This window comes from Pararge aegeria, chromosome 3, assembly GCF_905163445.1.
Source record: "Pararge aegeria chromosome 3, ilParAegt1.1, whole genome shotgun sequence".
In the NCBI taxonomy this organism is placed as follows: Eukaryota; Metazoa; Arthropoda; class Insecta; order Lepidoptera; family Nymphalidae; genus Pararge; species Pararge aegeria.
Genome location: NC_053182.1, coordinates 1,403,479 through 1,426,764, shown reverse-complemented (window position 1 = coordinate 1,426,764; position 23,286 = coordinate 1,403,479). Strand labels below are relative to the sequence as shown.

The 23,286-nt window shown below is 34.4% G+C and overlaps 1 protein-coding gene across 2 annotated transcripts in view; it reads right to left on the bottom strand.

Annotated features, from left to right (window-relative positions):
* Positions 1-983: 983 nt before the first annotated feature.
* Positions 984-23,286, bottom strand: part of LOC120637266 — a 102,089-nt gene continuing 79,786 nt past the window's right edge. Inside the window, exons 1-4 of one of the 2 annotated variants that reach the window (XM_039909020.1) lie at positions 14,865-14,955; positions 10,614-10,870; positions 4,699-4,876; positions 984-2,911 (exon numbers count right to left, since the gene is read on the bottom strand). In XM_039909020.1, coding sequence (XP_039764954.1) covers positions 2,585-2,911; positions 4,699-4,876; positions 10,614-10,870; positions 14,865-14,924 — 822 coding nt within the window. In that variant the 5' untranslated portion in view covers positions 14,925-14,955 and the 3' untranslated portion in view covers positions 984-2,584. Of the gene's footprint in view, positions 2,912-4,698; positions 4,877-10,613; positions 10,871-14,864; positions 14,956-23,286 lie in introns of those variants that run through there. The other variant, XM_039909019.1, reaches the window with a different exon arrangement.

Below are 23,286 nucleotides of genomic sequence, written 5' to 3'. Positions count from 1 at the left end.
CCGACAATGTCAAAAATGTAAGATAAATATAAACATACTACGACGACACACACACCGCTATCTAGCCCCAAAGTAAGCGTAGCTTGTTTTATGGGTACTAAAGATGACTGATGAATATTTTTTTTAATGATTAATATACATAAATATTTATTATATACATATAAACACCCAGACACTGAAAAACATTCATGCTCATAACACAAACATTTTCCGGCTGTTGTGGGAATCGAACCCACGGCCCTAGACCCAGAAAGCAGGGTCGCTACCCACTGAGCCAATAAGCAGGTAATTAGTTGTAAATAGTTCGTCCAAAAAGACTATAATTTTTATTTATTAAGACAGGTTAGTTTACGGGAACGGTGAGGTGCTCTTTTCCGCGTTAAAAAGTATACTATTTCCGCTTCCAGTAGGGCTAACATGTCCGCCACGAGATAATTTTGTCTACGAATTTCCTTATCTTGACTCATAGAAATGGAACGAGAAAATGGTAGGTCTATTTCCCTCGCGGCCTGTATATAGCACTACAGACAGCAATCTATCTCTGTAGCACATCCACAAGATTGAACATCGTTAGTTGGGCTGACCATAATGGATTGATGTGATGATGGTGATTATTTATCAAATGCTAGTAACCGATAGTAACCGAGAACTATGGCTCTAAGTGCTTTGCGAGCCATGTATTTAATGATTTTCCACTTCTTCTGAATCTACGTAACTATATGGTTTCGTTCCTACAAACTAATTACGAAGCATTTGATAAATAACAATGGGGGCGAAATCTCTCCCGGATTCTAAGCCTCTTAAACTCTCCGATGGCTACCGTCAACACATATTGGGAAGCTTCTGGATCTTCTAAGAACACATGGTACTACCCTGAGCGTTGGATGTCTACACTCTCTGTCTTTCTGCCCAATAAGCGAAGAGGCCTGGGTCCAGCGGCGACATATCTACCAATAGGATCTATCCAATTAAAACAACAGTAGTTACAAGGAAACGTCATATATTTCATTACAGGCGTGATAAAGTATCTGAGTCGCACACTGCGCGGGCAATGGGCGACGTCCATAAATAAATAAACATCACATTACATAACAGATAAATAAATCTATAACCCGCTACAATATACCATGTTCTATTTGACAGTTACAAACACAACTATCTATTGATACGTTACTATACCTGCTTATTCACACTTCTCAGTTAAATCGCGCCATTATCAACGCGTCAGTATTAAAATATTCGTATAAGTACAAATTTAACGTGAAAATTTCACTCTACTAATTTGCCGGGTAACTTTCAACAGAACAATGAGCGCGCGAATTGAAAGTCTCTCTTTCTCTGCTCACACAACCAGACTAAGTAAAATCTTTCGAACTATTGTTGTCGACCACAATATAATATGTTTATTGAACTTTACATTTTGGTAGACAAAAAAGTTGTAGACCAGCAATTTTTCGCTAACAATAAAAAATTCTTCGTTCTGCAGTCTGCAGAATTTGTAAAGATTTCCGTACACATAAATTGAAACTCGAATCTGAAACCCGATTGCAAATCATTCTAAAAAATATCACTAGGAAGATAAGTCACACATGACGCCAATCTGTCAAATAGAAAATAGTTTATAGCACTATGTATAATTTCATTATAACTCGCTTGCCTCTTTGGTGTCTACTAGCTAAATTAAAATTAATCTATGTACATTATTTTTGCTGTTCATACCCTCAAAGTACACAAATAACCTTCCTTATAATAATAGCAATACTGTCTAAAATACCGTGCACTTTTTAAGTATGGTTTAGGGCTTCGGATTAAAAAAAAATTACAGGCGCTGGTATTACAAATGACACCTTACCGTAAATATATTATAACGTTTGTAGTGAACACAGACGTAAATCAGTAATCGTTTGAAAATCATATGTAGGTGCAGATTTGAGAAGACTAGATTAAAATAAGAAAAATACAAAAAGGATTATTTAACTTCACAATCATAATAAAAATATATAAGTAATTTCAATAACTTGAAACTATTTAAACTGCTACAATGCATTTGATTTTTATTTTAATATAACGTGTTCGGAATAAAATTCTTTCAAATTATCCGCAAGAAAACATAATCGGTTACTGTACCTACAGTAGATCTAATTTAATAATGCCAGAGTTCGCATATTACAATACAAAATCTAGAGCGGATAAGGTAAATAAATATTTTTATGATATCATTTTCACTAAAAACTTTTTACAAAAAATGTTTCTTACAAAAAAATTAGCGCTTTATTTATAACTTGGTATTCATATATATGATTATGTATTATAATTTCAAAAGCTCTTTGGCTTTATTATTAAATTAGACCAACTTTTATTTACTTACATATTGAAAAAGTTTCACAAAATACCTTCAATTATATCAAGCCCTGAACAAGGCTATATTTCATACTCCTACACATAAACCTCTTTGGTTTGACCGCACCAATCCCTATTTACACTTTACACGAAACTGTACTTTATTTACACATCACAAGAGTATCTTCTTCACTGTTCTTTTCCGATACATAAGACCTTTTATCCTGATCAGATTGATTGCTAGTCAAATGTATAGATAGTCGTTTTTGGTTTCCCTGCAATAGCTTATGCTGGGGAATTTGTATACTGGGCTGTATCTTTTGTCGTCTGCTTCTAAGGATAAGGCTGATAGGGCTCTAGACGGTTCGTCCTCTTCTTGGGAGTCCGTTGGTGAGGGAAGGGGAGGAGGTAGAGAAAGGGGGGGAAGGTTCGTCCTTGGAGGGAGTGGAGGAGCTCTCGGGTTTCGTCTGACGCGGAAATGGCAATCAGTATCTTGGGGCCAGGAGCGCTGCACCAATAATGGCAAGTCATCCGGGTGGAGTTTGCGCTCGTACTCTTGGGATGGGCATACCTGCAATAATACAACGCAATCTTTAAAAAAATCGCAATGTTGAATGAATGAATGAATACACTTTTATTGTACACCACATAAACATATAGAAAAATTTTAAATTAAAAATTAAAAAAAAGTATACAATTTAGCAGCCTTATCGATACATAGCGATCTCTTCTAGGCAACCAAAGGCGTACAACACAGCTCAAGAAGAGAGGCATATAAATAAACATATATATTCTTGGAAGGTCACTTCTGTGGGATGCAACTTGTGTTGATACCCTAGCTGCATCACACATCCAGGCCACTTCGTCAATGGTAGGTGCGGCTGCTTCCAGTGCCGAGCAGGCCAAGAGGCGTAAATATGAAAACCTGGATAGCAGCTTCATTTTTGTGCCTTTTGGAGTAGAGACTTTGGGACCGTGGGGTCCGGAGGCAAGAGCCCTTTTCAAAGAATTATCGAAAAGGGTTATCGAGTCTACCGGTGATCCTAGAGCGGGCAGTTACCTTGGCCAACGAATTAGTTTGGCCATCCAAAGGGGCAATGCTGCCAGCATCTTAGGAACTGTGCCTCGCTGCGGTAGTTTCGAGGACGTTTTAGATTTTATTTAGTTTTTAAATAGTTTATTTTAGGTTATAGTTATGTATTAATAAAAATTATATTTTATGCAATTAAATAAAAAAATAAAAAAACATATATATACATAATACATATATAATATATACATATAATAAACTTACAATAATAATGTTTTACGCATACCGCCTACCCCAAACACAAAATGCATTTTATGCAATGCATTTTGTGTTTGGGGTAGGGAAGTCAATATTTTGAAAACTATGCCAAGAGTAGTTATGGTCGAGTGAAATTCGAACTCTCTTCATAGTACTTCTCCAAAATGATAATAAAGAAAGAGTTTTATAATGAAGGCAATCAATTCAATTTCAATGCAGCTTTTTTTCTCCGAAACTGTGACACGATTATCCATACCACTAAAATAAAAAATAAGATAATCTCACAGAGTTAAGAACTTACAGAAACCGCGTACACGACTACTTCACTATACTCCAAATTATTTTACCTCTAATGTTCTAAACGTTTACCATAAAATGGGCACAATGGAAAAAGTTTTTGAGCTAGTAACATTACGCAGTGTGAAGTCAGATGTGATGTCAGTGCGCGGGACGTTTTCACTGTTATTGAACGCAATGCACTGCATGCAATAATGGCTGAATTATGTATGTTCTCAAGTCTGTGTATAATCTATAGATGAAAAGTAACACGATTTTTTATCGAACGAAAACCGAAATTATAATTTTTTTTGTATTGCTTGAATACTTTGTGGTACAACTGGCTTTGCGGTCATTTTTAAAGCGTTCTATTATTTGTCTCCGAAACTTTTCACTTTTGTTTATTTATTGTATGGAAAAGTGGCGTTTGACAGCAGTGATTGCAAGATTTACGCCTGTCGCATTGCTGTCGCGAGATACGTAATCACCCTGCCGGAGTGATACCCGGTGATGAAGCGGTATAGCGCATTGGGTAAGAGCTCTACTTCGCTTTCGGGGGGCCGAGTTCGAATTGCTTGCACCTCTAACGATTCTAAATTTCATTCAACAGTAAAGGAAAACATCGTGAGGAAATCTGTATGTCTGAGAGTTCTACATAATGTTCTCAAAGGTGTGTGGATTCCACCAATCCGCACTGAGCCAGCGTGGTAGACTTCTGACTGTAGGAGGAGACCCCTGTAGTGGGCCGGTAATGCGTCTTACAATTTACAGGGCAAAATGAATATCTTCATTACCTCATACAGCGAGAACCGCTCGACGCCCTCCGTGGAGTCATAGCAGTGGAGCAATATCGCCAGCAGCTCGTCAGCAGTGGTCCGTTCACTGGTCAGCAGGCACTTGTACTGGGACGAGGACATGAGAGCGGAGTCGTAGATTTTGACGAGGCCGCCTGGGCGCATTTGTAGGGAGAACCTGGAATTAAAGAAATCTATCGTCACACGAAATACTTGACAATGCAATACCGTCGTTAATGTTCGTCGTTAGTGAAAACGGGCATAAGTCTACAAAACTAGTCTAAAAAACTTTTTATTTTGATAAAATTTAACACTTATATAGGTAGGTTGAACAAAAGCACAAATTTGGAAACAGGATAACTTTTATCTCGGAGAAGCGATCGATTCCCGCAAAAAACCGAAACGAACGCGGACAAAAAAGCTACGAAAATATGAACAAAGATTATTATTATTATTTAACTCTTTATTTGTACATCACTATGAAGTTAGGAAAATAAAAGAACAATAGAAATACAAAGACAGAAGTAGAATACAAAACACGGCCTTATCGATTAGTAGCGATCTCTGCCAGGCAACCTTTGGATTAGGACAAGATGAGCGAGAGCGGATAGGTGGTGTAAAATTATTATAAACCTACATTCAAATAGCTAAATACAAATACATAAACAAAATTGCACAAATAAGAAAATTATAATAAATAATAAGATTAAACAGTACATGAAAAGTTATTTATGGTGAACAAATATTTTGAAGCCCTAATACCTAATGATGTATTTCAAAAGCTTGTTATGATAAAATAAGTATTTGTTCGCAACTTGTTTTGACTCGTAAATCCGTAATGGATTACACCAGATTGCCGATTAGAACTCGGAGCTTACTTTTATAGATGTTTTGTGGTTTTACATCACCTTTTATAATTATATGGTGACAATTTGAAACTCTTTTCAAATTATACAAGGTTTTTAAACCTTGTATAATTTGAAAAGAGTTTTGCCTGCCCCTTGTCTGACTTAGTGTAGTATTTTAAAATGTTTTCAGTTTTATTTCAAAAGAAATATTTCAGTTTATACAACGTTATTCACTTACCTACTTATATATATTTTTCATAATGGTAAACATAATATTATTAGTTAGTAAATGGAAACACGAAGAGAACAATTTAAAATTTAACAATGTTTGCAAATACTAAATCTGCATAATATTCTTTGACTTATCTTAACTACTACGTATTTTATTTATTAGGTGCTATAAATGTTAGCTTTTATGACGCGAAACGTTCAAAGGCATTATATAAGTCTAATTAAATCATTATAAAATATTATTTACTTATACGATAAATGATGGGAAACATTTCAATCATTTTTTTTATCTGACATTCCGTTCTACGAATAACAATACCTTCCGACGCCAATATAAAGTCATAACTTCATTTAATGCTAATTAGATACGTCACAAAAAATTGACGCGTCAAAATGTAGTCCTGTTACATGTTAAGGTTTTTTTGAGCTTAGATTAATCGCTTCGTTTTAATTAAATCCGAATATTAATACCCAGAGACCATCAGTTCAGGAAGTTGACTTCCACAAAAACCCGTTTGCCGTTTGGGAATGCAAAAAATAACTGTAAAGAGACCAAAATATTTTGTTAAGTGGTGAATATAAATATCATATCGATTTTAATGTAGGTGTAATAATTTTATTTGTTTTTCTATTTTTTTAAAGAATCTCGGACCGTTTAAAGTAATATAAATGAAATAGGTATGTCTAGTTTTTAAGTGTCTGATGTAATATCTTAGAGGTGTTCTGCGAATGAGTTGAAACAAATCGCCTAAGCTACTGTAGTTTATACATACTTTTCCTGCATGTACTTATGTATGTATAAATCTACGTGTGTAGAAAAATTATGATTTAAATTAAAATAAGGCAAAAATACTTTTAGCGTTAGTCTATCTAAATATGAGAACTAAAAATTATTCAGTTGACACATTTTAATGATTGCTTTAGTTATTGTTCAAATAAATGTGTGTAAATTTTTTTATTTATTTTTTTTATACACTTTATTTGTACACCACAAATAGTAAAAAAAACAATGGACACAACAAAAACAAACTTAAAAAGTAGGATACAAAGGGCGGCCTTATCGCTTAGTAGCGATCTCTTCCAGGCAACCTTAGGATTAGGAAAACCAAGGGAAACCGATTGGTGGGGTGTATTATTATTATATACATACTTACGAACAATTAAACTCTAATACTTATCAAGATTACACACATAAAATACTAATAATAATAAATATAAAAAATAATAAACTAATATATACTAAAACGTACTTAAATATGAGTAAGAGTTAATCATGTTTTGCAGGTCATAGATTTTGACAAAACATGTATAGATAGGTACCTACAATGTTTGATGCAAATTGAAAAATTGAATTTAATTGAAAATTAGACAACGGGTTAGCGCAGTAAGCAGAGACCCTGCTTTCTAAGACCAAAACCGTGGGTTCGATTCCCTCAACTGGATAATGTTTGTATGATGAACATGTTTATCTCATGGTGGATTGTGGGTTGTGGATGATGGTGTTTTTCTGTATGAGATACCGTACCCAAGAAACAAGCTACGCTTACTTTGGGGCCAAATGGCGATGTGTGTATTGAGGTTTAAACGAAGTTACATCTTTCATTGATACCTATGTTTGAACCTGCGAGCTTCACTCTTCAAACCGTTAATTTAGTTTAGTATATTATTATTGAGAACAAATATTATAATATTAGTTAAACCTTCTGCTTCTAGCGTATTATTTAGATTTAGTGCATCCTCACCTATGTGATTTAGAAAATTTGCTATCTTCTTCCCCTCAGCAGCTTCCGATAAACCAAATATTTATTTATTTAAGAAAACCAACCGCTAATACATTTTTTCTTGTCCAAGTTTTTACGTTGTGAGCTAAGTGTTAAATATATTCCATACATATTCCAATGTCTAGAGAAATATTTTTTTTTAAAGTTTTCACTTTACAAGCTACGCTTACTTTGGGGCTAGGTTGCGATGTGTTTATTGTCGTAGTATATTTATTTATCTTAATATATATAAATCTCCTGTCACGATGTTTGTCCGCGATGGACTCCTAAACTACTTAACCGATTTTAAATTAAATTGGCACACCGTGAGCAGTCTGGTCCAACTTAAGAGATAGGATAGCTTAGGTCTTTAATTATAGTCGCAATTTTATTTTATTGCAAATTATTTGTCTTTAATTAATTGACAGTCACATGTTATACATATATATACTACTATACTCATTTAAGGCTTAACGATACTGAATACTTTAAAAACAAAATCAAACGCAGACGAAGTCGCGGGCCACAGCTAGTTTATTATAAAAATGTTAGAGGAGCTCGGCTCCTTCGAAAGAGAAGCCGAAGTTTTAACCACTAGGCTATCACCGCCGTACAAAATGTAACTTAGAAGAACGTAAACAAGCCTAAGTCGTATCGCAGTACGTCATTTGGTCGTAACGTGATCCATTTGGTCAATAAAGAGCCCCGGAGTTTTAGAAGAGTTTTTTTATGACTCGTAGGCGCGTGTTGCTCGAACTGGGAGACGAGAATAGACGCCGGAAAGGGGACGGAAAAAGGGACAAAAGCGCGTCTTTTTTCAGAACACCGGCCGGTGGTCCCGTTGGCACTGAGTTAACGGGTTTCGGACGCTTTGTTGTTGTCTTGTGATATATGCGTTTTGTTTTGATAAATCGTGTGTGGATGGAGCCTGATCATCTGCAATCTACGAATGAATGACGGTCGTTGACCCATCTATTATGTTTGACCTACTGAAACGGGGATAGCACATTGGCTAGGAGCTCGACTTCACTTACGGGGGCCCGAGTTTGAATCCCACGCACGCACCTCTAACTTTTCAAAGATATGCGTTTTTAAGTCATCAAAATATCACTTGCTTTAACAGTGACGGAAAAAATGAATGAATTTGAGATCTAGATAATGTTCTAAATGGTGTGTGGTGACCAACAATCCGCACTGGGCCAGCGTGGTGGACCGGACCGGCCTTAACCCCTTCTCATTGTGGGAGATGACGCTAGCGATAACTGTAGCGTGTAAAAGGTTTTAGATCAGGGTGGGCATAACGCAGGACGACGGGATAAAATGTAAAACGGGATAAAATTTTAGGTTAAGGGATGCTTTTGAGCATCTATGGAGTGCAAGCTGCTGACTTACTATCGTAACTTTTATGGACTAGACTTATTTGCTTAAATGCCAAGCAATATCAACGTGGCGTTTTGCTCAAGTCAAATAAACCACTAACTCGGAAAAGCTTTGGGGGTGTAATCTCTCAATCTACTAGGGTTACAGTTCATATAAGATGAATAAATCGTATTGGAACCTGCATATGTGTGTGTATGTAACCTCGTGATTCCCATAAGCAACTAATAGGGGCACTATAATATAACAGCAAGTCGCTAGAAGCCGCTGGAAACAAGCGATCCAGTACCGTGGATTTTGGAACTGTTTACAAAATGTCCAGCAGTGGACGTCCATCGGTTGAAGTGGTAATGATGACATGATATAATAAAAACTGCCAGCGAATCTTGTATTATGATGAAGCACAATAATATGAGTAGTTCAATCAACTTGGAACACGCCAACTACATCAAGGTCGCAAGTCAGAACCTCCAATAAACATGATTCAATTGTTCATTAATTAGGACACCGATAATGTATAGGTAGTTAATAACGATTAGAGCACAGCTATTCGATAGTCGATAGTATTAAAATTCAATATTCAACTAGTTTCAAACTCAGTTTGCTGTTTTTTATTACCTATCATTACGTATTTGCTATTATGATTTGTTCTTGTAGGTACAACACAGGCGTGCCACCTCAAAAGCGACAACAAAATAAAGTCTGTCTGCGTCAGTCGACTGTAACTATCTGCGATTAGTGTCAACGTAAGTTATCGTATAATTTTACTTCACAAAATGCATTTCACTCTGAATCAAGCTTTAATATGTCCATAAAAATATAACAAAATTAAAAAAGAAAATGGCCTGTAACAATATGATTATAAGAAATAAAAAAAACTCGTTGTGCAGTTTACTAGGCTACATAAAATTGCTAATTCATTAGAGGGCATTTGTGTATTATTTTATAACAAAATACCGAATGAAATCTTTGAGATGCCTCTCAATAAGTTTATGTAAAAAGTAAGCTTACAGAAAAATCCTATTATAATGTAAAGGATTACTTAAAAGATAAAAAAAGATTGCCTAGATTAGCTTAATATTAATTGCCTGTGAGATGTTTATACCAACAAAAAATACCCGGCTAAGTTTGATGTGGGCTCTTCTTAGACCAGGGCGCGTTCAAAACCCACATAGCTTTAGGTTTAAGTTGGCGAACAAAGTTATCACCATCCCCTTACAATTATATAAACATATATGTATGAACGCTTCATAAGTGCCTGTGATAGGCCTACATGAATTAAGAATTTTAGAATTTGAATTCCAATAATAATAGCTCTATTAAAAATCGGATAACTTAAGAAGCCATCAAGTGTTCTGGGTTGGGTTGTTAATCCCGTAAATAACCTCCAAGCCTAACACGATGAATAAACGTAAAGAAGAGACCGTGTGAGTCAGGAATTGTTAATTTGTATAAATTAAATTAATATTCAATTAATTAGATATTAGCGGTGGAAAAACAAGCGCACTTATATAGGCCACTCAACTGCATCTATTACCAAAATTGGCATACAACGTGTTGGCGCAGACAGACAGATCAACAGAGTAAAACTTATTGCACTTTGTAATTATTATTTGTATTTGTTTAATTTCTCTGTAACTTCTATAAATGGTTGACACTCGCTGACAGTAGGTCAAAGAGAAATGCATCTGATACTTACTTAGAGTATCCCTTTGGGTGGCACGCCTGCAACGCTGCTGGTCTGGCATCATCATCAAGGACAAGAGCTGTCCGTAAACCTGCAGCTCGAACCCTCACTTCCATGCTCAGGTAGAACAGCCGAGGATCTCGATGTCTCATGCGGAACTTCCCCAGGAGTGTAGCCACCACTTCCTTGGCTCTGGTGCCCCACGTAACTGACAGGGTTTTGTATTCGATGTCAGGTCGGAGACAACGCGCAAACACCTTTATCGTGGTCTGTAAAGAAGGAAAATTGCGAGATAAGAAAAGTGATAAAGTAGATTTGTACAATAATCTTATGGGTCAATATCAATAATCAAATTAAGTATTGATAAGCGTAAAATCTAACAGGTTAAACTCAAACTCAAATTCTAAAATTCTTGATTCATGTAGGCCTATGAAGCATTCATGCATATATGTTTACGTAATTGTAAAGGGATGGTGATAACTGCGCTCGCTAACTTAAATTTAAAGCTACGAGGTTTCCAAACGCGCGCTGGTCAAAGAAAAGCTCACAACCAACTTAGGATTTTTTTGTGATCACCATCTCACAGGACATTAAGCTATGAAGCTTAATTATTTAGCATACTGTAATTTAATGAAATGGATAAGAACTAAAAAAACTAATTATGTTGTAACTAATGCAAGCTACCGTAATAATATGGCGTAATATTTTCTCTGCGCACGAAATGCATCTCGAGACGTTAATTTTGAAGTGTAGAAGCAACGTAGTGTCAGTTTTTATTGAAGAACTGTGTTTTCACTTAAAAGCATTAACAACTAGAATGAACTGTAAGAGTTTAACTGAAAGATATGCTTAAATTTTGAACAAAACTTTGACAACTCTTCATCAAATACATTGAGGTAAAAAATGTAAGTTTCAAGTATTAAGGTTTTATAAAATTTATTATTATAAATTAAATAACAAAAAACCAGAATTAGCTTATTATAAATGTTTTCTTAAAAGTTCTTGAAATTGTAGATTAAACTGAAAGATATGCTTAAGTTTTGGACGAAACTTTGACCACTCTTCATTAAATACTTTAACATTGAGTAATAAATATAAGTTTCAAGTATTAAGGTTTTATAAAATTAATTATTATAAATTAAAACACAAAAAAAAGAATTTGCTTATTATAAAAATGGTTTCGTAAAGCTCCTTGAAGATACAACCAAAAAATAAAACAAAAATACTAAAAAAGGTTTTAAAGGAAACAGGATTCAATTTATAAGCATACAATGGAAAGAAAGACAACAGCTGTGTGCCACAAGAATTCTGATGCTCCTATAGAGTGAAAGCACAAAATAATTAAAGAGAAAAAGAAGATTTAACAGTAAACGTAACGCGAATAAATCCGGTTTCCCGTGGATTCATATGGAACAAAGGTAAAAGGCAAATACTTATTATTTACATTTGTCCGCCAAGTTGTAAGTAAGCCATCTGCTGCGGAAAACGCGTAATCGATTAACGAGCTATAACAATGATTACGGTGATAGCTATACCGTTTCAAATAAGCATGAATAATATAATGGAAAATGAATATACAACTCATGGTAAACACAAAGACATTCCAAGAATGAAAATGTAGAGAACACTAGTTTACACTTTGTGCATGTGTAATTTTAGTTTTGCTGAATTCAAACATTCATTCAAGTTAAATTTATTCATTTTCCTAATCCACGTCATATCGAAACAACTTCACACACTTTAGGTTTTTAATATAAGTTTGTTAAGATTTTCTTTACTTGTAAGAATTTTTAACATACATAACTGTGGACAACAATACCATTTAATTTATAAATAATGAAGATATCTAACGTAGACATCGAGAAACTATCTGTATAAATAATAATAAATTAAAAAAAAATATTTTTTTTGACTTTTAATAAATAAATTTGAATTTGAATTCACACATGGTTCATTAAGTTAACTGATGAATATTTTTAAAAATATAAATAAAATTATGTTTCTATAATAACATACAAATAAGCAGTCAGACACCGAAAATCATTCATGTTCAACATAATAACATTTTCCAGTCGTGGGAATCGAACCCACTCGAAGCAGGGCGCTGCGCACTGCGCTAATCGGCTGTCAAACAGTGGTGTTTTTTGGGAATTTCTCATAATGTGAAGAAGCCCTGAATTCAGTCAAGCTGCAAAATAATATCTACTCTGAGTTTGAAACACACAACAGGTAACCTATTGTTCTGCAAATGAAAATGATCCTGATGAAATTATAGATTACTTTGTTATAACTCAGAGTCACTTCAAAGTTCAAGAGTTTTGACTTCAGAATTAATTATTTTCTAATCACTAATTCGTAAATTACTAAGGGCAATTAAAAGGCGCTTTCGCATACCCAAGATTTTAATTTTCTATTAGTTATACGCACAGATATACCTATTTACTTAGTTTAGGGACTTGGTACTCCATGGAATAATTTGTAATGTCGTTTCACTTTTATTATTTCACTACACGCTATTCACTTACATCCGATCTCAAAACACTTTCGACAAAACATTTTACGCAAAAGTTGAAGACTTGGATTGCAAGGTAAAATTTTCTACTCCTTAGCTGTTTTTTTCCAATGGCAAAAAACACTCGAATTTTTAATTTAATATTTCTATTTTTTTTTTTTATAATTTTTTACTCTAATTATTACTAAGGTTATTGCATTGTATTGAAATTGCATGTTTTTAATTTATTCTTTGTGTTAATTGCAATCAATGGTTTATGCTAGCCAGCTAATTGCAATACACTGTGGCTTCGTAATTGATATATAAATGACATCGTGGACATCTATGTAAACGTGTGTATTATGCAAGTAAAGATCTATCTATCTTTCTATCTATCTATCAATTGTATCTCAATATCTAAAGCTAGTTCAATTTAAATTGTGTAAGTACTATTGGTGTAAGTTCGTCCTCACCTGTGAGTGTAAGCGTAAGGCTTCATTGATAGAGTCATGTTCAATGACTCACAACTACTATAAGTAAACGACTATTCAGCAAATAAGAGTTTAGGTTATTTAACCGGAAAATCATAAAGAATTTCCCTATGCTGATGTTTGTATTAAAGGTAATTCGGATTCTCTTATCGATAATTTTATTAAAATCAGTATCCAATGGGCATAAGTTACTCAAGTACCTATCCGGTTGCAGACGGCTTCCTGTGCAAGCAGGATTGACCAACCGCAAACTAACCAACATAGCACTTCACCCCAGGAAATCAATATCGAGAAACCAGATTCAAAACAAAGGCCTTTAACAACTTGCAGTACAAGAACCGTCTTCAAACTCTAGATACATATTCTTAGTGATGTTTTTACGGGAGAAATTAAAAAAAAGAAAATAAACGATGAGTGACAAAACCCGTAAAGATAAACAACCCTTAGTGCGTCTAGTGTCATATACAAATATAGCTAGGAACTCCCTTTAAGATAATACCTATCTAATACGCAAAAATGCATTTAAATTGATCAACCCATCAAAAACGTTAAGAAAATCATGACGTTTCACAGGTCTATCGCTTTAAAACAGGTCTCTTAGACGAAAATAAAAATTATAATTTTGACGAATTTAACAGAATTTATAACCCGTTTGTTTTATTCACTAACCAAAATCAGTTACCAGTTAGTTAGTGATTTAGTTAACGCTAATCAAGCAGCGCAACCAACTGTTTTGGGCTTTATCAATTGTCAAATGTCAGTGTATCGAGAGTAAAAGGTAGGTTCTAATCATTTAAGTGAGAATATTTTTAATTTTTGTTTATAAAATGGTAAGTTAATTTAATATGGTACATAGGTTAAGAAGAACCTTTCTGAAGCAATATATTTGGATAATGAATGAATATCATTGCAATAATTATAGCAGACCACAAAACGTACATAAACAAATATAAAGGTAACATAGGCGCAACAAAAATTCTTAACCCTTAATTAACTGTAAATTCCAGCCGGAAACTCATTCAAAATTCCGCAACACAGATTCAAAATCACCACTCCGCCATAGCCATTTCATTTATAAAGCCATTATTACTCAACGTATCAGAATGCAATGCAGAAAATCAGGTTCCCACGCGCCGCGTTTGCGAACTTGAAAAAACTTACCTTTTCTTAATGCAAAGAATTAAAATACCCATACAGGAGGTTATAAATTGAACTAAATTTATCACGCAGGTTAGATAGAGTGTTGAAAATAGTTAGTTTTAGTGATAAACACGAACTTACGTGGATGTTATGAGGATGGAAAGCTAAACGCATCCGCGGAGCCGGTACCGGCGCAGCCATGACACGTGCGGTTCAAACGCGCGATCAACACTGACTACGGCTTTACGTGTTGATGCAAACATTCTATGGGTTGCATGGGAACTACGGGTGCTGGGCACGGAAGTAAGCCCTATTCAGGGGTAAGGGCCCACCTGTTGTCTTTCACAGGAAACATGCGATTGTTATTCAATCGAAGAACGATCGATGGCAAAAAGTGATTTTCTGTGCAACTTGGCACGAGATTTAGATGATAGCAAAAAGACACACACATTCCAGGATATCCCGGACATGTGCAGAATAAAATGATTTCTCATCAATCCGATTTTATAAAGCTTCTTCTTGAAAAAGTAAAAAAGGAAGTTAAAGTAATAATTATTTTTAAAGTAATAAGGTATTTCTCATACTTATTTATGATAATGGAGGTAACGCGATTTATTTTAAATGGAATTAATAAGCCTAAGCTAGGTTAAATTTACAATTCGCTATAACCTATAACCCTTACATAAGAATTATCGAATACAACAATAATCAATCTTAGAATTAGACATACCACATAAAAATCGGGATTTTCTATAACAATTTATATGAATTTACACCTTTGCAAATTTTATTACTACCTAACGACTTTAAAACAATCGGATGTAATACCACATAAAAATCGGGATTTTCTATAACAATTTATATGAATTTACACCTTTGCAAATTTTATTACTACCTAACGACTTTAAAACAATCGGATGTATTCATATCCATGTTACAATATAGTAATAGAATTTTTAAATTGACCAAGTAGGTAGTAATTTTTTTTAAACTTAGTTTTAGCAATTTTAACTACTTTTTCGCAGTGAAGGCTGACTGCCTTACCGTGAGAAAGACTCATATTGATATTTCTGTTTTTTAAATGTTTATGATAAACTGCTATTTATATTAGGCCAAGCTGATTTCAAGAAAACTTTTCATAAAAGAAAGGCTTATATCTCAAATATACGAGTATATCTTAGGTCTGTTGATTTCTGAGTTGAGCAAAACGGCACTGCAGACTGATAGTCATAGAGCAAAGTTATTGCCATTTTGTTCATAAAAGAACAAAGTCTGTAAATTATTAGTTGCACGCATCTTTTGGTTAAGAATGTTTTTCAAACACGTTGTTTCGAATGCAACAAAGAATGAGCTGTCCAATTCAGAAGCTTTGCTATACTTTGCCAACAGGTTGTATTTTGCTTTCTTGGATTATTGACTTTTTTCATGCGCACACGTCTTAGTACCATTTACTTCATCAATGTCACTTAACTGATCATTTTCATTTCATTTTATCTTTTTTTTTCGTGTGATGCATTTCAATGAAGACCTTAACAGTGACAGTTACATTATTATTATAATCATCACATAAACCCATTGCCGGCCCACTACAGAGCACGGGTCTCCCAAACGAGAACGGCGCTGGCCCAGTGCGGATTGGTGAAGTCCACACACCTTTGAGAATATTATGCAGAAATGTTATTTCGGGCATGCAGGTTAAATTTTAAGTACTTAAAACGCACATAACTTAGAAATGTTATAGGTGCGTGCTGGGAATTATAACTTCAACCCAGAAAGAGAAGACGAGCTTGTAACCAATGCGCTATCACCGCTTCATATTATCACATATACTCACTGCAAATATGGTATAAATATGACAGGTAGCCTGAAGTTTGAAACTTTCAGAAAAGTTACTGAATAAGAGACAAGGAAGCATGCCTTGGTGTTAACATTCAACTGTTTAATTTTCATCGGTTTTTTTTAATAACTAACCAATCAGAGACATTACAATACCCTGCATAGAAAAACCTACAGAACTTAGATTGAAACCCATTTTAAGGCAAAGGAATATTTAACCACAGTTGAAGTTAAACGAAAGAAAGTGCCGGTAAAAGTGCCCACCGGTTGCCCCAGTGAAGGTTGCAGACTCGTCTTGGAGGAAGTAGAAAAAGTTCTAGCGGATGACAACGGTAGGTATGCATCTCTTATCGTGCAACTGGTTTACATCTTGCTTACGAATTTATGTAAATTGTTGAGGTAAATAATATTTATAATAAATTAACTATTGGGGATGGAGCAGAAAAATGAGCCGCTATGGAAAAACCAATCTTACAGAACCAAGCTTTTTTGTGTGTTGTAGGGATAGTACTAACTACAGTCTACGAACGTCTACTTTTCAAATACTAAGATGATAAAACTCCCTATATTTTTGAAACTTCCTTTCGGACTTTCCCTTCCTTCCTTTAGGGCTGATATCACGAAGTATAAAGTGTTGATTTGGCACACCTCAAAGCCAAAAAGCAACAGAAAAAAAAAAGAAATAAATAAATTTTATAATTTTAAGTTTAAGTGAAAAATATAAACCTTAATTTTAAAATGTCTACTAAACTACTATCTTATTGTAAGTTGTCTACTGCCCTTCATGTAGAAAATCTACCTCCTATCTGGAAATAGTTTAATGGGAATAAATACATACCGATAAGCCCTAAGTATAATTATAAATAATCGGAAGCAGTTGAAATCGCAGAGATCACAATATTATACCGTCAAAAATCATTAATAATTCATAACCATCTTAATTTTAAAATCTCGTACAGTCAGTGAAGACATGAAAGCTTAAAAATCTTGTAACAAAAAATCTAAGACCGTTAACATACGGTATTAAGATGATTTCAGTAATTGCAAAAAATGTTATACTTGGGTGACTTCGGTGTATACCTAGTTTTCAACCGACTTACAAAAACGGTAGTATCTCAATTTGACTGTAGGTTTTTTTTTTCATTCGTTTATTTTCGCGATATAACACAGCAAATTATAAAACTTAGACATGGTTCCATTTTAATTTGGGAATGATCCATAGGAGTGATCCTGGAAAAATCGTGAGAACTCTTTAAATATAACAGGCATGGCACACCTATAACGATTTGAGATTTTTTTTATTTAACTAAAGGTCAGGTGAATATCTGATGAGAAACTCACTGCATGTGCAATGCAATAAATACTTAAAAAACCTCATTATTTAAAAAAAAACAAAATTCAAAATTCGTTTATTTTAAGTAGGCCTAATATTAGCACTTTTGAAACGTCAAGTAGGTATGTCTGTCTGTAGTGACTTTATCGGCGGTTCGGAAGATACTCAGCAGTTGCTCTTTTTACAATTTAACAATCTTTGTTCTATCTTATGTGAGATGAAAGTGGAGCGGCTTGATTCCAGGCAACCTTGTCATTAAGAAATTCATCAATAGTATAGTAACCTCGATGTATAAGTGTCTTTTATACATTCTTTAAGCTTATGTAATGGTAAATCTAATATTATCTTCGGTATCATTTTGTAAAAGCATATACTCAACCCTCAACTTAAAGTTAAAGACTCTACACCACTTCTTCTCCTGATAAGTAGATAATTACATCATAATCTGCATAATCACTTACCATTAACTAATCGGTTAAAAGTAGATCAAGTGCAGACAGTTAAAATAACAAAGCCTTAAACGAATTATTGTTAATAAATGCTCTAACTGGACCAAAGCCCTTAATACCTCATGCTAATTGCCTTTGTGAGCGCTCCGTGACCGCATGATGCACTCGTGCGCACACACCTTTGACCTTTTCTCGAGCTAGTTCACCGTGTATGGCATAGATGGCGCTACCATGCATTACTCTGTCGATTAATATGTATGAATATTCTAATCAATCCTAACGAGAATCGTAAAGTTTATAAAGCGATAATAAGTAGTTAGTAATATTAATAAGCAAATAAATACTGGAACAAGGCTTGCCTGCGTGAAAATCTAAAAAAAGCGACGAAACAGCAAAGATATATTTTCTTATCAAAATAAATGCAATGCAATGATGCAATGTTATTTATTGATTAAGTAAATAGATAGATACCCACGTAGTCAACTTTGGATAGTGAAGCTATCTTAAACTGATCTTTAACCGTCCTCGACCTATTTGAACTAAATACGATAGCCTGCTCTTAAATATAGACTTAATGTTCCAAAATATCATAACTCAGGCATGGATCAGACTCTAATCTGACCCATAAACTTTGGCCATGCTAGATCAATTAGCGCTAATCGAATCCAATAAATTACATGCGCCAGCGCATCTACACGAACTCTATTTCGAATTCTTAATTCAACGTAATAGAAACTGTTATAGTGTTGATTGGTAATTTAATTTTGCTTAAATATTTTGATTTAAAGGGTTTAATTGCAGTTAAATACTACAATTTATAGACGATAATATATTGGATAGTGGGCCAGTAACAATGTATTAATTATTCAGTAAATTGAATCGATAAAATTGGGAAGTTGTATGGATCTAATTTGTAAATTATAATTAAAAGTTTTTTAAGTAGTTTTAATACCCGTTTCATACAATTAGCGTTGGTTTTATTTATAAAAATCTAAAACTCAACAGGACAGGACGCCCTAAATTGGGCGAATGAGGTGTGACGGCAAACGGCTATAGGAAATTAGGAAATGGGAAGTAAAAATAACAACAATTCCGAACCTTACGCCTATATTTATAAGGGCTGTAATTCGATAAAGATTGTTTTTTTAATAGAACGCAGCCGAAAGAGTTTTGACTTAATTTGTACATCCGGACACGATCTGTGTACAATCATTTGTGATTAGTAGCAAAAGAAAAACCAAGAAATCGGATTTCCTATAGAATCCTTTTCATCTACGCTTTAAAGGAAATAATCTATGGAAATAATATTATAAATATTAACTGCGCTTGATACGAATTTTCGAGAACTTTTTGTTTCATAACTACATAATAAAAGAAAATACAGAAACATTATATTATCAGTACGTTTTTATATTAGCAGAAAGCAGAACTCATATAGACATAAAAGCATGTATCAGGCACATGACGCTAATTAATAATCTTTGGTGGGAACAAAACGAACGATATTTTGACAACTACACAAATACAGAGTCCTTTGTTATGTTCTTAATTTCTATGATTATAGTTCATAACTGGACAATTTTAATATATAAATGAAAGCAAGCAAATATAGAAGCAAAATAAATGACGATACAAATGGATTATCTTAAGTAAAGTACAATATACCATACCATACTTTCAGCAATTCCTTCGCAGGCATTATTTTGTAGCATCAGTATTTTCCAATAAATATGTTTGATAGCCTAGTGCGTGAGGCATCGGCTTTCCTTTCGTAGAGACCGTGTTCGAGCCCCGGCACGCACGAATGAGTTCAATAATTGAATGTGCGGAAACCTGTCTGCTAAAGGACTACAAAAACAAAACTATTTATATCCATTCGGATATAAACATCGTCATCATCATCATCAACTTATCTCCAGGGCACGGGTCTTCTCTCAGAATGAGAAGGATTTAGGCCGTAGTCTACCACGCTGGCAAAGTGCTGATTGGTAGACTTCACACGCCGTTGAGAACATTATGGAGAACTCTCAGGCATGCTGGTTTCCTCACGAATTTTTCCATCATAATAAAAGAAAGTGAATTTTTCATTGCATAAAAAGCACATAACTTAGTAAAGTTATTCTGGTGCGTGCTAGGATTCGAATTCGCCCCCCCAGAAGTGAGGCCGAAGTCCTAACTATCTATCTATCACTGCTTCAAGATTGCTTTTTCCGTCACTAAAAAGGTACAATATAATACTATAAAAAGACAGTAACTTTCATCGCAATGAGTAACAATTATATAAGTTAGAATTGGTGCAAATAAGGAAACCGGAAAACTGAGGCCGGCGCGGATACACGCATCGCGGTCGACTAATTTAGTAATTAATTTCGTATCAACATATATTTACTACTCAGTATACTTAACATATATATTAATAAATTAAAAATACGAAAGTGAATATGTTGGGTCACGTTATCGTTGTTATTTGATGATCGCCGATTGGCGCAGTGACCCTGCTTTCTGAGTCCACAACGAGAAAATGTTTGTGTGTTGAACATTAATGTTTTTCAGTGTCTGGGTACTTATCTGTCTATATTATAAGTATTTACGAATATTATCCATAAAAATGATCATCAGTTATCTTAGTACCCATAACACAAACTACGCTTACTTTGTGGCTAGATGGCGATCTGTGTTGTCGTAAAATATTCATTTATTGACTTCAAACAATGTGTTAAAACGCAATCATTATTACAGCGATGTATTTGTATCTTTTTTTTATGTTTATAGACGAGCGCTTGACTGCAATCACACCTGATGGTAAGCGATGATTGCAGCCTAAGGTAGAGCGCGCTTGCCTAGAAGATGCCTATTCACTCTTGATTTGAAGGTAGGCATATTGTAGGCACTGGGTAAAATGGTAGCTGGAAGGGCATTCCAGATCCTAGCGGTGCGGATCAGAAACGAAGATGCGAAGCGCTTCGTACGCGTCCGCGTTATATGACCACGTAGGGATGCAGATCCTTACGGTGCCTCGCGGTTCGATGGTAAAAAGGCGAGGGGGGAACTAGATCAAATAGTTCTTGAGCCCACTCTCTATCTCATCTAGTTACAAATAGTGAAATTCTTATTGATAAGGTATCTTGGATGCAGCCAGCTTTGATCTTATGTCCCGCAAGATAGAAAAATTATTGTAATGTTGATGTTGGAATAAACAACTGCTGAGTTTCTTGCCGGCTCTTCTCTGTAGAACCTGCTTTCCGAACCACTACAAACACTCATACTTGACGTTTCAAAGTACAGTTTATAAAGTAGACCTACTTGAAATAAATTAATAATAAGTTTTTGAATTTTTTTTTTTACCTATGATAGCGTAACAGCTAAACCGATTTTGATAAGATTTGGCTCATTCTGCATCTTACATCTTGAAGATGGACAGAAGATACTTTGATCCCTCTAAAGCACCAGTGTAATATTCCCGGAGATTCACATCATAGCCTTAGTTATATGAACACGGAATCTCAGTTAACTAAGATTTGCGAAATTTTGCATAAAGATGAGTTTATGAAAAATCGAAAAATAATATAGAAGTAGTCGTATTTCCTTTCTAATTTCCCTTCCCCTACGAAAATTCCCTACCTACCTCAATCCCTCCCCTCCTTAAAACAGTTAATCTATTATAGTTCCGAATATAAGGCTACTAACCCCTATTTAACGATGACCACCAACGTTTGGTAGTACCATCTGATATTTAACCAGTTGTAGCCAGTTGTAACGGTAATAAAACATTTTAAAAATACTCATAAGTCCTTCTAAAGTTAGTTAATTGCTCAGTTTTATGGTTTTCTAAGTATTCTATTCCCAAAGATTGTAATCCTGGTACAGAGGACTCTCAGGCATGCAGGTTTCCTCACGATGTTTTCCTTCACCGTTTAAATTTGAGTACACTAGGTCTAGGTAATTTTTAACTAGGCCACCTGAATACATGCTGCATAGAGTTTTTTCACAAATAGAGTTTTTATTAAGACTATGAATAGTGCTTACAATTAGTGTAGTTAGAACAAATAAACCTTAATTATTCAGCTGTCACTAACACCTGGTAAAACTCGGGTAAAGCAGTAAGTTGCATGTACGCGTATGTAGACAGGGGTTCTAAACAGTTCAGTTGTTAAGTAAATATCAAAAACCTTTCCATACGCACTCAAAGTTTTGTAATTTTGTGAAATAGGTACCCGAGAAATACAAACACGCTCTTGTCATTTTCGTAAATGCTAAAAATGCAATGCATGTTTGTTTGTATTTCAAGGAAAAATGTTGTTTTTACGCCTAGAGATAGTTTATGAGCCGGAGAATGTCATAGTCGAAAATTATAATGCAAATTCATTAATTTGCATTATAATTGTTATTATCTTTAGTTACGTACATAACCCGCAAATAACACACATATACTTACACACCCGCAATAGTTAAATGTTAGTTTTATTTTCATAAGAATATAGTATGTTTAGAAACATTAATTGTTGAGCACTGAGCTAATTTATGGTTAAATTCCTGGAAGGGACTACCCTCTGCAACACGGGACTAACTACGGCAGAAATCTGTGTTACCAACACTTCCAAATAACTATCATTATTAATATAGTTAAGAGCATAAGCCACTACCACTCAATGCTAAAAATGTCTAAAGGATTTTAATTATAAAAGATTAACTAATATTATACATGCGAAAGTTAGTTTGTTAGTATTGTACTTGTATCACGTAGTCACTATAAAGCATTCGTAAGGAAAAAGAAATACAGGGCATGCGAATAGTACCCGCTGCTGAAGAATATACCTTGCATATTGTATTTTGGCCAATTTATTTATTTCCTCCTTAAAATGCCTTACACGTTACGTTATATAAATAACAAATAAACTATAAACACGCTTGATCTGAATTCCGAATATTTATAAATAAAGTTAAT